Source organism: Scatophagus argus, chromosome 4, assembly GCF_020382885.2.
Source record: "Scatophagus argus isolate fScaArg1 chromosome 4, fScaArg1.pri, whole genome shotgun sequence".
NCBI lineage: Eukaryota > Metazoa > Chordata > Actinopteri > Scatophagidae > Scatophagus > Scatophagus argus.
The window spans coordinates 13,624,828-13,644,996 of record NC_058496.1 but is presented as its reverse complement, the minus strand read 5'-3'; the positions used below and the strand labels follow the sequence as shown (position 1 = coordinate 13,644,996).

Here is a 20,169-nt window from a genome sequence, read left to right as displayed (position 1 = left end):
AATAAACTAAGACAAAAACTCACTATACTGAAGCTAGGTTAAGAAAATGAACAGAAAATCAATAGAACATCTGATCTGGCAATGGCAAAGGCAATGGCATGGAGATGATGCTGGTTATCTGACACAAGGGACAAGACAAACATCACTGAATGAATCAAATTGATCATCTCTTTAATATTCTTTATTTTTTTTGCTGAGAAACTTTGAGTTCTGGCATTTAGGTGGATGTTCTTTGACATGTACCAATCACATAAACGCCGCTGCAGGCCAAATGGAAGTGGCATTCCTTGATAGTAATGCCTCCCTACTCACACTTCAATAGTACCCTCTGCCACACCACAACACATCCAGAAAAGGATCAAGGAACATGACACAGAGCTCAAGCTGCAGATCTGGCCTTCAACCTCCCCAGATTTCAATCCAGGTGAGCATCCACTCGAATGCTTTACTCTGGAACAAGTCTGGTCAACAGTCTCAAGGGGTAGGGTTAGGGTTCTCCCAGGCCCATTCTACTACTTAATCAATATCCAACTCCCCAGCTCCTTTCATACAGTCCTGTCGGTAGGTAAGTGCCCCATAAGTTCCATATTTCACCCCACAAACCCCAAGGGTTAGGGTTAGAGTGTTAGGGTCAACAAAGTCCCAAGGGGTAGGGTTAGGGATAACCCTAACCCCACTGCACAAACCTCAACCCTAACCCTAACCCTAACCACTCACAGGACTCGAACCTCTGACACCAATCATTCAAAAGTTTCAACGCGTCATAGAACATTCATGTGAATGCCAGGCAGTTTTCCCCCAGAATGATGCATTGTAAAGAGATGTTCATTGTTATTCACTTTACTGATTAGCAGTTTTCATATTTTGACTAATCTGTGTATTTATTTATCATTTATTGTACCTTTTCAAGGAAAAACCAAGTGTCTTTTTTCTTTTTTTTTGTCTCAGAGGATTGTCATGGAGTTGGAAAGCAGTGAATAGCAATAAAAAAAAAAAAAACAACTATCAATTAATACTGGACTTTAACTTGTCTGAAAGCCTATTATTCTACTACTACTGTCATCAAGGGACAAGACAAACTGGCACAGGACAAAGGGAGAGGAGGACTATATATACACACACAAGGTAAGGGCACAGGTGGAAGCAATCAGGGCGGAGACAGGTAATCCCAAAGGAGGGAAAACAGACAAAGGGAAAAAGCAAAGCTGACGACAAAAGACACAGACAGGAAGTAGTGACAAAATAAAAACAGGAAATCACAAGACAAAACTGATAACAACGTTTCCTGGACATGATGCATGCATATTAGTGATAATTTTGAACATTTTTTCCATAAAACAAAACTCTCAGCCCACTTGCTTTTTTTTTTAATGAGTTCGGGTATGACCGGTTAACGGCCCATTGTTCTTATGGATTTCATGTGGATTGGAGTGAAACTTCTGGGTATGGATGGGAGGACATTGTAAGTGCAAGAGAGATGATGTCTAAGTCCACCACCTCTGTTAAGTGAAGGTTTTTCCAACTTAACATAGGTGGCTTGCTTGACCCTTCTTTCACACCACCTGTCCTCTCTGTCAAGAATGTGGACATCGTTGTCATCAAAGGAATGTCCCTTTTCCTTGAGATGCAAGTGGACTGCTGAGTCTTGTCCTGTGGAGGTGGCTCTCCTGTGTTGTGCCATTCTTCTGTGGAGTGGTTGTTTTGTTTCAGCAATGTACTGATCTGAGCATTCTTCACTGCACTGGACTGCATATATGATACTGCTCTGTTTTTCCCGGGGGATTTTGTCCTTGGGATGGACCAGTTTCTGTCTCAGTGTAATCATTGGTTTGAAATGGACCAGGATGTCGTGGTTGTTGAAAATTCTTCTTAGTTTTTCTGATAATCCTGATACATAAGGAATGACAATGTTACTCCTCTTCCTGTTATTGCCCTTTTTATTGTTGGTGGTGGTTCTTTTTGTGGCTTTGGTGAGTGCCCAGTTGGGGTAGCCACATGTTTTGCTTTTGGATACTGGTGTTTTGTCTAGAATCAAATGTCAAAACTATCAGTATTCCTGACAGTCTGGTTACTAAACATGTCGACCGAGTAGATTTTTTGCAGGTAGCATCAGAATAGTCACTTCTCAGAACAATGCAGGCAATACAATTCAACACAAAAATGTTTGTACTAATTTATTTTATTTATATAACAACAGGGGAGAACATTTTGCTTTTGTGCATAAAAGTCTACAAAATGGCATAAAATGTTTACTTTAATTAGATAAAGTATACACATACAAGCAAAGTACCGAAAATGTACTGTAAAATAACGATATGCAGAGCAGACAGAATGTGAAACAGTGTGGTAAATTTATGATGAAATATACGGAGAAATGGCATTATCATATGAAGTGTATAGCTGCTCTTGAAGTCTGGCCCTGACCTGACTTCTTGAGGTAGAGTTAATCACCCCAGCAATCAAAAGTATAAAAAGACTTGCCACATTAAAAGGAGATATGGGAATGTGGTAAACAATGCAGTTTTAGTATTTCATCAAGACAAATTATCTCTTAACTCTGGCAAATTCTTGCAGGAAGTGGTTATCTTTATCGGTGCACCTACACAATGAGGCATGGTGTCACAGTGATATGTTGAAAAGATTAAATTCCTTTTCCTATCCTCACGGAGGCTCACTAAAGTAAACAAAACAAAATTGAAAATTGAAAACGAATTGGCCACAGCTTCCCTTTGTAAAATGATCGGATTTGAACCAGAAATAGTTTTATTTTCTGTCAAGTTGTGGGTCATTTTTAGTCAGGCCTGGGAGGACGCGTGTCTGTTTGAAGGATCACAGCTCTGTCTGCAGCTCTACATCACTGCCACCCAGTGGCCCATGAGCAGAGACATCAGTGAGCCGATGACAACAATAATGCTGCTGTAGATGGGGCCACTGGATGCTCCAGTGTAGAACTCCATATCTCCAGAGCCCTCTGGTTCATTGACAGCCCTGCCATAGCCACCCCGTGGGTAGCCATAACCCCCGTCATATCCTCCATATCCTCTATACCCACCATACCCCATTCCGTATCCTCCATATCCTCCACCATACCCGTACCCAACCCCAGGGCGGCTCAAGGCAGAACCAATCATTGATCCTCCTATGGCGCCCGCTGCAGCTGCGCCGGCTATTTTTCCAGCACTGGGGCCACTGCTCTGGACAGGTCTGTACACCTGGCCACCACCTCCACCCCAGCCTCGGCCCCGGCCCCAGCCTCCTCCACCTCGGCTAAAGCCACCACCTCCACGCCGGGCCTCCGAGCTGGGCAACAATGTTGCGAGTAGCAGCAGGCAGAGGGTCACTGTAAGGGGGAGTCTCTGCAGGCCAACCATTTTTCTTTATTCTGTAAACGTAAAACAAGGAATAATTTGAAGACATGATTTTTTTCTTGGAGCACACTTAAGTTTCTGCTTAACCACTAGAAACAGATTATAGTTTCTGTTGTTAATTTTAGTTGATTACTTATTTGCTTTCACTGAAATGATCATCTGATTCTGGATTGCTCAGTACCTGACAGGAGTGGAAAAAGTATAAATAAAAAATGTAAGTAAAATAAAAACAGCTATATACAATGCATCAATATTCTGGAAAATAAGAACAATCACAGGATATAAGCAGTATTAAAAACCGGAGCATGAGGTAGAAACTGTAATCACTGTTAAACTTTAAAAAACCATTGTAATATTACATTTTTGCTATATTATTGATGTAATGGAAATACTGTATACTGGTTGAGGTGAAACTTTATGTTTTGTATTCTTACAAATATATTGGTTTAATCTATAAAATTGTATCACGTATTTCCACAAGCTGATCATATATTTGTAACTTGTACACTGGAGGAAAAAGTTCAGCATACTATGCAAATACTAATACGACAACTAAATATAAGTAACCCAAATGGTACTTACATACGTACTTAGTGCTTACACGTAATTGGTTATACTGGTTTTCGAAGGCATACATTACTTATAAATAGACTGATGAGATGTTCTCATCGTATAGCTTTAGTCCTGCTGCGTGGTATTTTTACGTCTGTGATAAATAAAGAGCAGTACAGATCACAGCTCTTAATCCAGCTTTGAAAAAGCACATCTTACACAAGCACTGTCACAACTGAACACTGCCGCTGACCTGGGATCAGACAACTTTCATAATCGCTGCAAACTGGCTTTAGGTCTGTGGTCTCAGCACCAGCGCACGACTGTTAGCATCAAATATGAGCTTTCTCAGCTTTTAACCCCAACACACAAGAACAAATAAGATCACACAATTCACGATAGAGCAGCACAAGAAGGGATGCATGCAAAAAGGGATCGAAAAACAGATAAGTATCGAAATGAATACAAATGAAAGAAGCTGATTCATTGATTGATATCGCATAGCTGCATACAGCGTATATGTCTTATAAATTGTGCAGAAGTCAAGTATTGCATCCCTGGCAGCCATAAGGTGTGTATCACGGTATTTAGAGTATAAGTATAAATAGATTCCCTATACCAAAATAACATTAAAGTAAGCCGTATAATGTTATACATGATGTATGTACAGCATACGTAATAAAAACACACTGTGTAATGTGATAATTTTTTACCATTAAATGCATATTTAATATGTGTGTTTACATCTAAACACAAATTGCAAATATATACCGTTAAAACGAAGTGATATAACTAATGTAAAACATTGAGTTAGATATACAACTACTGCAAATACTTTTTTCTTCTAATAATAATAACGTTAATTGGTAATAATAAAAATATTATGAAAATGCAAATATTTGAGTTTGTCGACTTGCTTTTCTTTAAATTGCTGATATTTTTTCTTTTTACAAAATGTTACGACAATATGCAGTGGTGAAAAGTAAGTAAATGGTTCCTTTTTTAAAAAAAAAAATATTTACTTATTACTTAATTTGAGGGGTTTCATTTTATGCGACTTATTAGCTACATTTCAGATTAAGGTTTAACATATTAAAAATATATGATCAGATTATAAAATATGATTAATTTTAATTAAAACGTGCACAACAGTGTATGAAGCAGTTCCAGTCGCCTTCATCTTGACCACCTGTAACACTAAAATAATGTTTATATATTAATATAGGCTATCAATGATGGTACAGTAAATACATAATATATTTTGCGGCTTTTAAATGAATTAAATTCTTGATGCAGGACTTTAAGTTGTAAGTTAATTCTTGGAGGATTTTGGAGGATTTTGTATGCACGTACGGCGTCTTTGCTCGAGTAAACAATTTTAATAGCTCTTCCACTGACGACGGCCAGTGACATCATTAGCCCTGCAGTCAACAAACTGCGCGCAATCTAATCTGCGTCCTCTTAAAAGATGAGTTGCGCTATATTTACACTGGCTCACTTAGTTTCACAATAATCCACTGACTCTCGAGTTACAGCGACAGGAGCCCACACAATGAAGACGAACCACCTCTTTGAGAACGCGAAGGCAATTTGGAGCACCGCGATGTGTGTCTTATTAACTGTGCTTTTTAGCGCCAGACCCTCGTTTGCGCAGCCGAGGAGACGCTAAATAGCATCGCATCGACAACTAAGGGAAATGCATTCACGAAAACAACCGAGTAGACTTTTTGTTCCAACCTTCTGAACTTGACAGAATAAATGTTCTCACCTGCTCAGCGCAGCAGCAGCAGCAGCAGCACGGCCGACGTTCCTCTCGTGACAGGAAACAGCAGAGAGCGTCCGTCCGCAGCTCAGACTCTTCTGACAGTAAGAAGTGTGCTTCAAGGCCAACCTGTCACCCTCCAGACAGCTTGGGTCAGACGGAGGGGATCAATCAATCTCACACCTGCTCATTGGCTGAGTGTGCTGTAAGCTGCTGTACCTTCAGACATAAATACCCGCGTGTGTGTGTGTGTGTGGGCGTGTGTCTTCATTACCGTCCACTGAGTGAATAAGCCAGAACACTTCACAAGCTCTCCCGAAACTTCCACGATGACAACTGCTGTATGTATGTTAAATTACACAAGATTTAAACACCATTATATAACATGTTACTGACCTCAAAGAAACGTATGTACACATTTTCACTACCCAACTTTATTATTATTATTATTATTATTATTAAATAACAATCATTGAAAGAAATGAAGCCTACTTTTTCCAAGTGGTGACATGAATTCTTAAAGAAAAAAGCTCCTTCGGTCATTTGGAAAATACTCAATACAAAAGCAGGTAAGAATGACTAACAATACAACATGCACACTTTCAAGGCTCTCTCTCTCTCACACACACAAACACACACACACACACACACACACTCGATGACCTTCTTAAGAACAATGAAATACTGAACAGAGAAACATAGACACATAGCAAGTGCTGAGCATGTGGACATAAACTGCACTGCTTTTAAATGCTCATTCATATATTCGTAACATTCTTCAGAGCTCATCAGCGTAATTCACAGTCTTGTGTTGTGCTTCTTGTGTCACAAACTGTTGTTGTTTATATATATATTGTTTTGTACCAGTCTGGAACCCATCCAATGTCTGATCCCTATACCAGGAGTCATTGTGTGAGGAATTATTGCTTTTTTTTGTTGTTTTATTGTTGCTTAGTTTTTTATTTTGAGAAAACAAGCTTAAATGCTTTTCATTTATTATTTGTCGAGAGTTTGATGAAAACATCTGTAAAACTTTCATGTCATTATGGTAAATATAAAGAAGCTACGGCTGACAGCTGGTTATCTAACAGTGGAAACGGGATGAAACAGCTAGCCTGGCTCTCCACAAAGGAAACAAAATCCACCAACCAGGATGCTAAAACTCAGTAATTGACATGTTTTTTTTTCTCTTTGTTTAATCCCTGATTAAAAACCAAAGTGTAAAAGATGACAAATTGCTGTATAATGGGCAAGGTCATGCACCAATTATGTCCACACTGAGAAATAGTTTTTGGCACATAAAGCCCCGTTAAAACACATGTCATTTTAACACTTGAGTTTTTGTACAGATTAAATCAAATGAGATTCAACGTCTTAATTAGTGAGCTTTATTAGTGGGTGGTGGATGCTGTTATCTTTGGACAGAGTACGCATTGTGCTTTACTAAGATAACCAGCCGCTGGGTGCAGTGATACAAATATATAACAAACAATTAACTTTGAGTAAATTGAGGTTTTCCCAAAATATCAAACTATGCCTTTAAACCCCAATCATATAACGCTGAACATTCATCTGGAATGACTGCAGAAAGACGAACCACCAGCAGACTGATGGCTGCAACACAAAGCCATTATCTGTTCACACGACTGCAGCGAAATGAACAGGATCAGTTAAATTCCTTCAAATAAAATATTTAACAAATTGCGTGTGGAACATAACGTCACACGGCACAATGTGGGACCGGATGGTGTCACCTTTAGAGGCCACAAACGTTTCCCTCTGTGATGTGGTCTGTTTCACATTAACTGAAAGCTGTGGTTCAACTGTAGCTCTGTACTTTCCAGTTACCACCTCAGAATTTCCCTGCGTGTCTTTGTGCTTGGGAAAACTTTTAAACAGGCACTTCACTAAGACCATATTATATGATGTTTTGTGCTTTAAACAGATTTTGGGCATCAGCTTGCAATCTGGACGGTAGACTGAACAAACATTCGTTTGAAGCTCATTCTGCAAAGTACTGCACTGCAAAAAATGATTAAATTATTCAGGAGTTGAGTGATTAGTTTCTGTGTGTACTGTACGTGATGACAAAGAAAAACAGAGAGGACAGCAGACGACAAGTGACTTGGTCTGAATCTGAGTACTGCTGAGATGCAGATCACACTTAACATGCACACCATCCAGCATGTTTAAGTTTTCTCTGTATGTTAACTGATTGGATAATCTGAAAAAGGCCCCATACAGAGGCAGGAATTCAGAGGAGCTGAGAGGAGCGGGATGAAACACATAAAAATAGGTTTTTGTCAGCTGATTCTTGGTCACTCTCCTGGTCACAGCTGGGTGAAGGATATGGTTCTCTGGGAGAGGTTTGAAAGTTTGCAGATCACATACACGTCGGCCCCTCCGGAAGACAACTGAGCTGCTTCTCGATTATACACCGCAGGTAAGTATATCTACGAGTACAAGCACACACATGCAGATAGAGAAAGAATAAACGTGTGTGTCGGAGAAGATACATTTGATAATGATTTTAACAGTATGTAGACTCCTGTATGACAGTTGTTGCAAGCTTGTAACTGCTGAGGAGGACCACTGTGGGAATAACAGAAAAAAGAGCACAGATATTGAAGTAGATAATATACATTTATTTCCTGTACCTTGTCCTGAGTTTTTGCACCTCTCTGTCCTCCTCCTCCTTCAGTTTGGTGATGAAACTCTGCAGGACAGGCATTTCAAACTTGATATACTGCGCCACCTGGTGGAAGAGAAGAGAAATACAATGACAAAGTACAGAAAAACAGCCTAATGTGAGGTTTATACAAGTAGAGTACGTTGAAGACACAGATGGAAGGATTTTGTGGCTGCACGCCGTCACAGAGAAAGAATAAAAAATGTTCTTTAAAAGGTGGGAATCACATATAAAAGTCCATCAAAGAAAATACTGCAATAAATGTGGGGATGTACATCATATGTGACTTCTTCTCCCAGGTCTTCTTCCATGAGGAAAACCTTGCAGACCTGCTCACATGGACCCTGCAACACTCTCAGCACCAGAGGATAGTCGCTTCGCTTCAGTTTCACACGCTCTGCAACATCAACACATACGCAAAAGTGTTGTAAGTGTAACAGAAAAAAAAACACCACTGCAGTGTTTTCCCCATCAAGCTTCTAGTTTCATCTCTTGACAATCCGGAAATAACTGGCACGATCCACACTCACCTCCGCTTGCGTGGACGAGGTAGATCGCAAAATCATCTGGGCTGTTTTCAATTTTAAACTTGTTGAGGAGAACTCGTAGCACCTGAGGCGTCGTCATGCAACTGTTGATCCTCACATTGGTCACGGAGCCGTAAGCAGGAGTAAACACTGCTGTCTGAGGGGGGGAAATACATCAAAACATGAACTCAGCTGTGTGTACTGATATACACGTGGATGGGTCATTGTGAATCAGTTTCTCTTATTTATTTGTAAATTAGCCGAAAATTAATTTAAACATTAACATCTAGTTTGTTAAAAGTAACAAACTCTCTGAAAAGAGCTATAGTTAAATAATTAGAACACAAGCATTATTTTTTCAGACTTTCTACGGATCCACTGACAAACACTCGGGGCAAGCATCACCTTATGGTTATAGAAATGTCCGTTGATGGAGAAGCGATGGCGTCGAATTTTCCTCTGGTCGCTCGGTGACCGTCGCTGTAACCGCCTTAAGACCCCGGCATCACTCTTCGTCCTGAGGAGCTGAGCGGAACTCTCACTGTCCTCTGTCCAATCAACAATCAATACCTCTGATTATCACTTATAATTGTTTGACGTGAACAGAAATTAAAACTGATTATTCCTGAGAGAATTTTTTTTTTTTGGAAATACATCTTGACACAGAATTTAATCACGCTGAACTGAAAATTCTGGACAAAACTAAGAATGAGGCGTTGATTGGTTTCTCATGAGAAGTCGCCATTTTGGAGACAAGAAGTGTCAGTGACGCTATGCTTACATAACGCAACAGAGAGTTAATCAGGGATTTGGCCCTCAATGTTTTTAAAGCTAAGTCAATTTGATCTTCATGACCTCATGCAGTTTCTTTTCCTGTTGCGGCAACTGATAAGACACCACAAACAAAACAGGTGTAACAGTATGAGTTAGTGATTCAGCTGTTTTGGGATTAATGTATGAGTGTATGATCCTTAAGGCCACTAACCGTCTGACTGTTCATTCATCACACCATTGCCCTCCATTTGGCTGTCAGGTGGAGTCACTTCCACTGTGGGTGGGCTCTGCTGTGTCGCCTGCTGACCATCTGTGCTGTTGGAGGATCTTCAAAGAGGAAACAAGAGCGAGTGAGAGAACAGAAGCAAGAGATTGTGAAGAATGTTTTGTAGGTACACATAGTTATTACATTTAATGACTATAATGGCTATAGACAGAGTTATAGTCCAGAATAGTACAGTTAGTAATAATATATAAACTGTGTAAAAACAAGTACTTTAAATTTGGAGTAACAAAATCATTACTGCAAGCAGTGGTAACAAAAAATCTGATGCAAAGTCTTACTAGTACTGCTACTCAGCAGTACTTAGAAAGCCACTGATACACCACACACTGCATGACATATTCCTGTTGGTTAGTTTCAACTTGTGACAGCTGTTCCTCTTTGTTAGTTCACCTTTTCTGTATTTAAGATGTACTATTACAACTTGAATTATTTGGCCTCTCTGGAGTTCTCTGTTTGAAAAAAACACTTCAAAGTTATTCTGCTCCTGAAACACCCAGCTGTGAGCTTTATTATCCCCGGGACAAGGATGACCTCTTCCTGACAAATGGGATTATATAACTCAAGCCTATTGGCACAAATTGATGTGTGGCAGCTTGGGGCAAAGTCCAAAGGAGAGCCAGGGATTCACTTTTGTCTAACTGGTGTTTCATTAAAGGTTTTAACAAACGACAGCAATCAGTTATGCATCTGTTGCATTATATATCTGCAATATCAAGCAGTGCTAACATTTATGGACAAAAAGCGTGGACACACATTCAGTTTCATTTTCTATCACCTCATGTACTGTGATTATCATTTCCGCTCAGTGAGGCACAAATGGACCTCTTACCCCTGACTGTCCAGATTGCAGCCGGAGTGCCAGGACGTAGATGAGGGCGGCGGTCGGATTCGCTCGTGGTCATCCTGCATCTGAAGCCTGATTGGTCGCCGCAGGCCCCAGAAGATATTCAGCAAGCCCTCAAAGATCAGCTCCCCCTCTTCCTGTAGGGTGAGAGGAGCTGTTATCAATGTACACAGTACACACACACACACATACAAATACACACAGTGGACACTTATTACCCCTTTGGGATGCACCGTATAATGGATGGTGTATATTAGATTGCAAATGACTGAGGGAAAAAAATAAAAAGGGCAAGAGGAAGACAGACAGGCAGACAGTATGGAGACATTCAAATGCTTCTGTTGAAAAGGAGAATAAAACACTAAAATGGGAGTAAACACACACACAGACAGCTGTAAATACCCACTTCTCTGTGTCGGAGCTGTAGATTCTGTCCTTCATAGTAGAGATTGTACGTCTTAAGGTGTGAGAGGACTGTTACCCTGGAAACAGACATGTTTCATCAATGAGGAGGGAACGCTGTTTCACATCTCTTTAGCCCACTGACTACAAGTCACGTGTACTCCATGTCACTGCTGGCCATTTTACAAAGCACATCTGAGGACGTTAGACGGATTTCCGTTGATTAGTTTCAGTTCGAAAATGAGCTCATAGAGAATTGACTAGTGATTCTGTTTGTATGTGCTTGTATGAGACTGGCTGTGTTTAGTTGTGTGTCTCGTCTCGGTCCTATTTCTCCTGCGGCGCTCAGATTTCTCTTGCAAAAGAGATCTCGATCTCGACGAGACTAGCTGGGTAAATAAAGACTAGTGTTAAATCACAAGTCTCATCCCATCTGCATCATCGTCAGACTAGTCCAACCCCTCCTCCCAAGATTATATGACCCTGTGTTTCAGGCCTGCAAGCTCCCCCCTTTTTCCTCCAAACCGCCCAAACAGCCCAGGCAGAACAAAGAGAGCTGATGTGATTTTATATATATATATATATAAGGTTTTATACAGACTGTTACCTTAAGGCTAACTTGTTTGGGTGGCATGGCATGTTTTGTTCAAGACTTACAGAATCTTTTGCATTGTTGCATTAGACTCCTGAATTTAAGCTTGTTTAACTAAGAAGGGAGTGAGTTAACAGACTGTGGATGTATCAAGTGGTGGTGGTAAGTTACAATGATAATCCAGTTTATTAGCAGCTTGATTCTGTTCAGATTTGTAGTGTTTTCATTTCCAAATAAATTCAAATCAAAGTATGAGTGTCAGGAGACGGAGAGAACTGTAACTGTACAAAAGCATACAGGAAGAACAACTACACTTAATGAATAGTGAAAAGGCAACCAGACAAAGTGATAACATTTCCCTAAGATCAACATCTGCGCTAGATTATTTACATATAATTAACACATATTATTGTGTATTATTAACACAATATCAATACTTTATTTTGTAGCATCATGACCCCCGTATACTGTGAGTAAAAAATGTCACATTGACTCAATTTAACTGAATTGACTCAGTGTTCACAGTGCCCATGTTTGTTAAGCATTTAAAGTTACATATGTTACATGACACACAACTAGTGATTGAGAAAACTCAGCTGGCAGCAAGTAAATGTTCCCTAATGTTCACAGAGTCAGTCTTAAGAAGGAAAATCCACAAATGGCTGTCTCTGTCCTTACATTATTGACAGTCTGGTCATAAAAACAGTCCTTAAAGAAACAAAGTCACACCTAACTGGGATTTCAGTGTTTCTAAAGACACAAAGTCGTGCCAATTAGTGTGTTGTGAAGTGCTTTGATATCAACAGTATGACTGTGTAAATTAAAACTGTTTTAGACAGCTGCTTTGGGCTCAGTAGGAGCCTCCTGTCAGCATTTCTGGATCTTTTAATTTGTTATCGACACTTGGAGTTTCATAGCTGTTATGTATTGAGTCACCTAAGGAGGCCACCATTTGAACAAAACAGTTAAAGAATCCAGATTTTCCTGTGTGTCTGAAGATGATTCATTGAGCTGGCTTTTCAAGAGGAAATTTGTTTTTAGTGGTATTTGGATTTGATTTTGTTTTGGAATACTGATGCTGTGTAAATGTCTTCACGTGGTTGGTTGTTTTAAGTATACCATAAATCACTGCTTCTCACCAACCTTATGTTTGTCCCATAAACACAGCCATGTTCTCTCTCTTTCTTTCACTCCTTATTGCCATCTTTTTTTTTACTCTGGTGTCTCGGTGCTGGACAATTGGCTGTCCAGGGATGTCTCTCTCTCTCTCCTGGGTGTCAGCGCCTCACTCCAGATGTTTTTGGTCTGGATCTTCTGCCTCTGGGAGATTCAGCCTTTCCTCTTGTCTCCCACTCCCTCTGTGTGTTTTTATTCTTTCTTCTATCTGTGTGAGTGAGACATCTGAGCTTTGCCTATTTTGTGATTGTGTAGTCTGTCCTCTTTCTAGCTCTAGAGGAGGTCATGTGGTTCAAATCTATTTAGCACCTGAAGTTTGTCAGCGATTTCCTGGATCCATTTCTTCATATGTAAGTTATAATTTTTGTCATCCTTATTGTCCATACTATAATTTTATGATGTAGGTCTATTCTGTATACAACATCTACTGCATACATCGCTCTTCCATTGCTCTTCCTGGGATTTCTCCCATTTTAATGGTTTTAAGTAAATAATTTATTTTTAATCTGATTCAAAGGTCTAAAGCATCGACTGAGTACGATGGACAACATAAGAGGTTCTCAAAAGTGAAGCCAAAATATCTGATACAGGTAACTAATATCTGAAATATTTTGGTCACCCCCTGGTGGCAGGCTGCGGTACAGGTCATAAAGGCCCCCCCACACTTGTTAGCAGGGGACACACAGAAAAATTATGAACTCAGAGTACATGTCAAATAAAATATCACTGAGGTCATTCTTATAATACTGATGTATTTAATATGTATTTAATGTATTTAATTTAGTTTTGGGGGTGAAACTCCATCAAAGATCGCTGAGCGCTGCTCCTGACATGTCATCCATCTTTATCTATTTCAGCGGTCTACAAGGACAGAGGAGGTAGTATGTGTACCATAAATTCGTGATTTGTGATATTGAGCTATATAAATAAAATCAACTTGGGCACAATGTAATTCTTAGTGTTCATACTATATACTGTACTTAAATCAATCAATGAACCAATAAATGTATGTATATTCGAAAAATGGTCAGCAGTGAAGTAAAGTTTACACAAGTTTGCAAATAGTTATACGTATACTCTGCAGGATTTCCCTAAAAAAACTATACATACAAAAGTAATCCCAACCAATCATCACTTATCAACCCCTAGAAGTGTGCAGCAGAGTCCGTATCTGCAGAGACCCTGGCCTCTGCATGTATTTTCCTAATATTTTGCTGGGTTCAGGACGTTTTTGGATGTCAGCATTTGGGCAGTCCAGCCAACACCAGCGCACAGGGTGAGAGTTTGGGAGTCACCAAATTACTGTCTCTGTCTGTGGATGTATAAAGTGCTGCAGGCGTGTGTGTGTGTCTGTTTGACTGTGGGCAGAGCTGAGCTGCACACACACGCCCAGAGCAGAGAGACAAACAGCGAACGAGATGAAATGTGAGCACCCTCACCGCTTCCTCTCTCCATTCACTCTTTAACTTGCTTGAACACCACTGCTACCTCTCTCTCACCCCCTTTTGATTGCTGACCCGCGGAGGAGGATCCAACTTTGAATGGTGTGTTTACAAACAGCAATCGACAAATCCTGCATAGTATAACTTTAAGGCTAAGGCATGTAAAATCACCAGTCAGGTGCTCTGAAATCCCTGTTTCACATGCTGTTATTTGGAACCACGAACAAACTAAGGATTAAAAAAGCACAAATATATTTTCTTTCACAAGCGTAAAATCATAACACGTTCAGCTATTAATACGCATGTTCAGGCATGTGTGTGTATCTGTATGTGTGTTCATGTGAGAACAGCATGGTATTTAAGCCTTACTTGCTGATGAACTTGTTTTCTCCAACCTGAACCCTGCACTGTGTGTCATCCATTCTCAGTAAGCATGAGAGGAGCTGAGGGACAAAGAAGCAACACAGAGAGTTAATCATTTTCATCCATCCAGTTCAGTCTCATGACTCCTCATGACCGGCAGCGAGCAACAGACATAAAGCCCAGAGCAGAGTGAAGTGACTGCAGGAAGAGGAAGAGGAGGTAAAGCTCAACACTGTAAACAAAAACTGCAGATCATATCAACTTTCCTGTCGATGTGCATTTCCTTCAAGAGATGGATCAACTCATACTTAACTGCTCAACCACCTCTACATTATGTGTCACTATACAGTCAAAGCACCTGGCGTGTGTGATGAAGTGAAACAGCTGTAAAACCTTCCTCCTCAAGCCAACAGTCATTTTTTTCTTCCCTTTGCTCTTAGACGTAAACACTCAGAAACACACGCACGTACACACACATGCAGCTGTTTCAAATGGCACTGAGCCACGTCCCCATGGAGTTCTGCTTCCCTCTTTGCTGAATGAGTGTGTATTTGTTTGCCCGTCTGCACAGGAGGTAGGACAGAAGCCTCAGGAAGGAGGCAAACAGGTGCAAAACTTACAGGCTACCCGCAGAGCCAAACCATTCAGGCTGCTTAAACGTTTATCTCCGAGCAAGCTGCTGGTGGCACACATTAAATGCTTACTAATTTTCTCCTCAGGGATCAATAAAGGCTCATCTTTTCTTATCTTATTTCCATCATATTTGGATCTCTAAATGTTCTCTGCTCCAAAAATGACGTCCACCAGCCATATAATTTCACATTTTGTGACTCGCCCAAGAAGATCCATCTCAAACTCTATAAACATGGACTGTGGACCGCCACCATATTAGCATTTTTGGTAGCATGCTGATGCTTATACTTCGCTCAAAGACTAAGTTAATGTATTTCTACTACAGTCCACAACAGCTCCTGGTTTCTATTCATTGTTGTAAAGTATTAACATAAATTATAAAGTTGTCTAACTTGTGTATAACAATATACCTTTGAGAAATCAATTTTTGATTTGATATTAGTCTCTCATAACCCCTTTATCACATCTTAACGAATAAAAGCTTTAAGTCAGTGAAACAAATATGCTGACTACAAGTGATCTTACCTTGTTGAAGACTGTGTGGTGTTGTTGAGTCACCAGAAACGGGGAGCTGCAGAAGTGGAGAGAGAGAGAGACAGAGAGAGAGACAGAGAGAGAGACAGAGAGAGAGACAGAGAGGGTGGAAAGTTAGGCAGGTGGAGTCTGGATGTATCCTTAAGTATGAGCAGTTTAATCAGTTTCTTCGGGGTCGTTTCTCAGGAGCGTGACGGCGAACACACGGGGGAGAGTGGGGGCGTTTAAAGGAAGTGCTCCCCTTCCGTTAAATCACTTCCTCCTTTACTCAGTCAGTCACACAGGAAACTGACACTAGCCTGTATGCAGCCCCAAAACTTCCTCAATTCAAGTGGCACGGACGAATTACCGTGCACACCCAAACTGAGAGTGCAGGCAGAAACCCTGATAAGACCCACACATAAACTCCCTCCTCAACACTCAGACACATATCTAAACATGCTGTAAACAAAGATATTCAAAACCCGACAAGCTGACTAATGCAGTAGCTTTAAACACACAGTGCTGACAAATAACCCAAGGCTGTCAATCTCTGACATAAATGTGTTCAGTTACTGTGGATGAATTAAATATTAAACATCAATCAGCCCAGCCTCCTGCCAAGGCCTATCAATATTTCATCACCTATATTAACCATGTCAAGCACTCAAACGCCAACCATTCACCTACACAATGGGAATCATTAGTCTTTAATACTGCGGTCGTGGTCAAGGGCGACTGCACTCATAGACTCATTAGCGAGACATGTGGCCGGCTGTCAAACCGAGATAGTGTTTTAATTGTCTGGGAAGTCACAAGACCAGCTTTAAATTATCATCTGATCATAAAATTGATCCCTCCCTGATGTTATCTACTGAAATGAAATGAAATCAGATATTTAACCTTAAAAGCGTTTGCTGCCGCTGCTGCTGCTGCTGGAGTATCATTCACTCATGTGTGAGTAGTCCATTTGGGCTTGGCGAGTGTGTATTTGGGACATCATCCAACGGGGATTTTCATGGTTTTCTTCAGTCCAAGATCTCAGGGGACACAGATATTTCAGAGTGATATTGATAAAGATGAAATGAGTCTAGCTGTTGTCTAGGGTTTGTGTTTATTGTAATACTCTGATAAAACTTTGTCTTCCCCTGCCCAGAAAGGCTGCACTAAAGTTAGGTAGCGATGGGTTTTGTTTTGTTCTACTAGTGCCAATATGATAGCAAAAATATATTGAAAAAGCATGAAAAATGTTTTACCATGTTTTTCAATAACAAAAGAGTGCAAAAGTAAAAAAATAGTTAAAACCTGGCAAAATTTGAAATAATCAAATAAACAAGTGAACAAGACAATGAACCTGACCTGACATTTGATACCACTTACTGTGATATGATACCAATAAAGTATTGAAAGTCAATAGAGTTCCAGGAACATAACCAGAATATTACAGATACTGAGGTCATGAGTCAGTATTCATCAATATCAGTGTTTTCCAGCTCTTCTATAGCAGACCAAGTCATGTTAAATTTAGGAAAACATGAAAGTCACCAAAACTGGACATACACAGCTCTCATAAAGTAACATCAACACATAAACTACTCAGTGTCTGCACTTACTTCTCAAGATTTAAGTCTACAAGCTGTACAAATTACCTTCACGTTTAACCCCAACAGTTCAGAACCAGAGATATCTGTTGACCTTTTCTCTTATCTGTATGACAGTGATGCACTCTTTATATTTGCCGCACATCAGATTCCCTCTGGACAAATGAAGTTAAATCTTATCTAAGACTGCAGAAAGCTGTCTGCGCATTTTGTTTTAGTCTGACCCACAGCTGACCCAGTCTGGATTCAGATAAGGGATCTTTTCTCTGCACTGGACAACAGTCCAAATGTAGACTGTACTGACTCTCTGAATTCCCCCGTGTCTCATTACGACATCAGCCGAGCCTCAGTCTCCATCTTCCCTTCTTTCTCCTCATCTTCATGTCTCATTTGCCACCGTCTGCTCAGTCGTTTCATACCACAGCAGTGCAACTTATTAGCAGCTGTCCAGATTTTCTGATCAGTAAATTCTTTCCTCTCTGTCTGTTTTTCCCATTCAGCTTTGTCCTCCGTTTCCCTCATGTTCCCGTGTGAAAGACTAGACATCCACCATGCTGTTAAAACTCATGACCACAACTCCTTGTCCCCCCCGCCACTCTCTCTCTCTCTCTCTCTTTCATTGACACACACATGCACGCTTGTTTTTCTGCCCTCTTGCATCTGAGCCTCCTCTGTAAAAGATTTTGGCTAAAATGGATGATTAATAGGTCAAATGTCCTCCTGTCTGCTTTCAAACTCACCACCATTGCCTTCAGCCTCCACATTACTAATGCTCTGCCTCACTATTGTCGCCATTGTCATAGCAACACCAAAAACATCTGAGCTCCATCAACTTGCCTGCAACACTGAGCCAAAAATAGTGTGCATGTGTGTGTTTGTCTCTCCTGCTCCTTGTTCGGCATACTGCGGCTGTCAAAAACGCTGCAAGGCTTCATGTGAATCTTCGTGTGGCGTCCAGATTCACCAGATCAAGCTGAGACCATCCTTTAGCCTTCGTTCACCGTTGAACTGAAATAATTCACGTCAAAATCATCTGCGACTACTCTGATGATCAATTAAAGTTTTTTTTTTTTTTTTTCAAAGCAAAAATGCCTTCTATGATGGTAACTTGAATATCTTAGGGGTTTTGGACAGTTAGGTTGCACAAAACAAGACATTTTACGACATCACTAACTTGTGATGGTCATTTTAAATATCAGACATTTGACAGAACAAAAGATTACATCGCAACCCTTGCTGACTGGACATTTAATTAAAGACTGAGAGTGCACTCAGTTGCTAATTTATGGTTTCCAACTAATGCAGTCTAGAACAACAGCCCTGTCCCAAATCCTATGATAACATTCAGTTTAAGATTCATGTGTCGCAATTCAACTTGGTCATTCTGAAGACATGTGGTGCTGTTGAAGTGTATAAGCTTAAAACACCAGATCCTGCAAAATGACCCAACAATCTAGTCAAAACGTGAACCATACAAGGTTTAGGAAGGCAGGCCTTAGAGCAGGGCTACATTACTTTTAGTGCACTTCATAAACTGGCAACTGAGAGCACATTACAAGCCAAAACACTAGGAATCCACTTTGTGGCAGAGAGGGTCTCTGTCCTAAAGAACTGCCCCTGTCTGGCCAGCCTTGCGTGTGCTGAGAGGAATCTTAACCATCTATTGGTTGTTATGTAACCTGTTTTATAGCTATGCACGCTGTCTGGTGAAGTGTGATTAAATACGAAATCTCAGTTATTTTCTGCTCAAGCTTTGGACTGAACCATAATAGAAACAAAGTGCTAACCTATCATCACTGCATGTAAATTCAATACGACACATACGCCTGATATTCGCGGTGTTCAGTGTGCATGTGTGTCGCTAAGCTTTAATAAAATAGTTAAATGCCTTTTACGTTGTCAAAGTCTCCTCGTCGTACAATAAATCTACACCCAGTCAGCAACTACACCCAGTCCACATCTCCCCCATCAGCCCACAGACATCACCATAATCAGACCACTCAGCTACATCGACGCTTCTCGTCTGATTCCTGCCGACTTTTGGAGATTGTGTTCAGGCTCACCAAACCGGGGGAGGCTGGCTCTCCGGTTCTCTTCCTCCACCTCCTCCTGGCTCTCCCCTCGTCCTCGCGGTACGGCGACTTAAACTGCCCGTTAAGGGAAAACTCCTCGGTCAACTCGCTCAGCTCTCCTGTCGCTGGAAACAATCACTGGGGCGCGTGCATCCAGGAGGAAAGAGGAGGCGGAGGGGGAGCGGAGCGCGAGAGATCCATCTGCTGTGGCGGAGCTCGCGGCACAGCAGCGTCTGGGGGCCCCGGCCAGGAGCCAATCAGAGAGCGACCCTGACGCCCCTTTGTTCGTGCTGCGTGAGGAGATGAATGAAAACACCAAAACAATGGAGAGACGACCAAGCGCGCACCAGCAGTCCGGACAAGGTATCAGTAGTTGTTCAACTAAATTTGCCGAATCCAAATCAGATTAAAACTGATTTTTAAAACGTCCCATGTGAAACTCTGGTGACCCATTAAAAAAAGGATTAAGATTTAGGAGCTGTAGAGGTAAACGTGAGGCTGTAGTCAAAATCTGGGCTTGCTAGCAAAATGTATCAAAGTTTAATTTATTTGATAATTTTGGAAGAAGAATTG

General features: G+C 40.8%; 2 protein-coding genes across 3 annotated transcripts; both read right to left on the bottom strand.

Moving 5' to 3' along the window:
• Positions 1–2,143: 2,143 nt before the first annotated feature.
• On the bottom strand, positions 2,144–7,065 carry sprn2 (shadow of prion protein 2). The gene is made up of 2 exons (XM_046387932.1): positions 5,689–7,065; positions 2,144–3,382 (listed from the first exon to the last, which is right to left on the bottom strand). The coding sequence occupies exon 2, from the start codon at positions 3,369–3,371 to the stop codon at positions 2,850–2,852; it is 522 nt and encodes a 173-aa protein (XP_046243888.1). The 5' UTR covers positions 3,372–3,382; positions 5,689–7,065; the 3' UTR covers positions 2,144–2,849.
• A 141-nt stretch (positions 7,066–7,206) lies between these two features.
• On the bottom strand, positions 7,207–19,836 carry rassf2b (Ras association domain family member 2b). Of its 2 annotated transcripts, none has more exons than XM_046387931.1 (11): positions 19,588–19,836; positions 15,936–15,981; positions 14,784–14,857; positions 11,209–11,284; positions 10,788–10,939; positions 9,884–9,999; positions 9,304–9,446; positions 8,902–9,055; positions 8,647–8,768; positions 8,340–8,437; positions 7,207–8,135 (listed from the first exon to the last, which is right to left on the bottom strand). In XM_046387931.1, the coding sequence occupies exons 3-11, from the start codon at positions 14,834–14,836 to the stop codon at positions 8,066–8,068; spliced, it is 984 nt and encodes a 327-aa protein (XP_046243887.1). In that variant the 5' UTR covers positions 14,837–14,857; positions 15,936–15,981; positions 19,588–19,836; the 3' UTR covers positions 7,207–8,065. The 2 variants fall into 2 exon arrangements, with proteins under 2 accessions (XP_046243887.1, XP_046243886.1); XM_046387930.1 differs by lacking the exon at positions 19,588–19,836 and adding an exon at positions 16,827–16,934.
• Positions 19,837–20,169: the final 333 nt, after the last annotated feature.

Coding starts and splice junctions, on each gene's coding strand:
- sprn2 (XM_046387932.1), bottom strand. CDS start 3,371: ATGGTTGGCCTGCAGAGACTCCCCCTTACAGTGACCCTCTGCCTGCTG.
- rassf2b (XM_046387930.1), bottom strand. CDS start 16,870: ATGATACTCCAGCAGCAGCAGCAGCGGCAGCAAACGCTTTTAAG. Junction 9,447..9,883: donor GATGAATGAACAGTCAGACG/GTTAGTGGCCTT, acceptor TTGATTGGACAG/AGGACAGTGAGAGTTCCGCT. Junction 9,056..9,303: donor GACATTTCTATAACCATAAG/GTGATGCTTGCC, acceptor TCCCCCCCTCAG/ACAGCAGTGTTTACTCCTGC.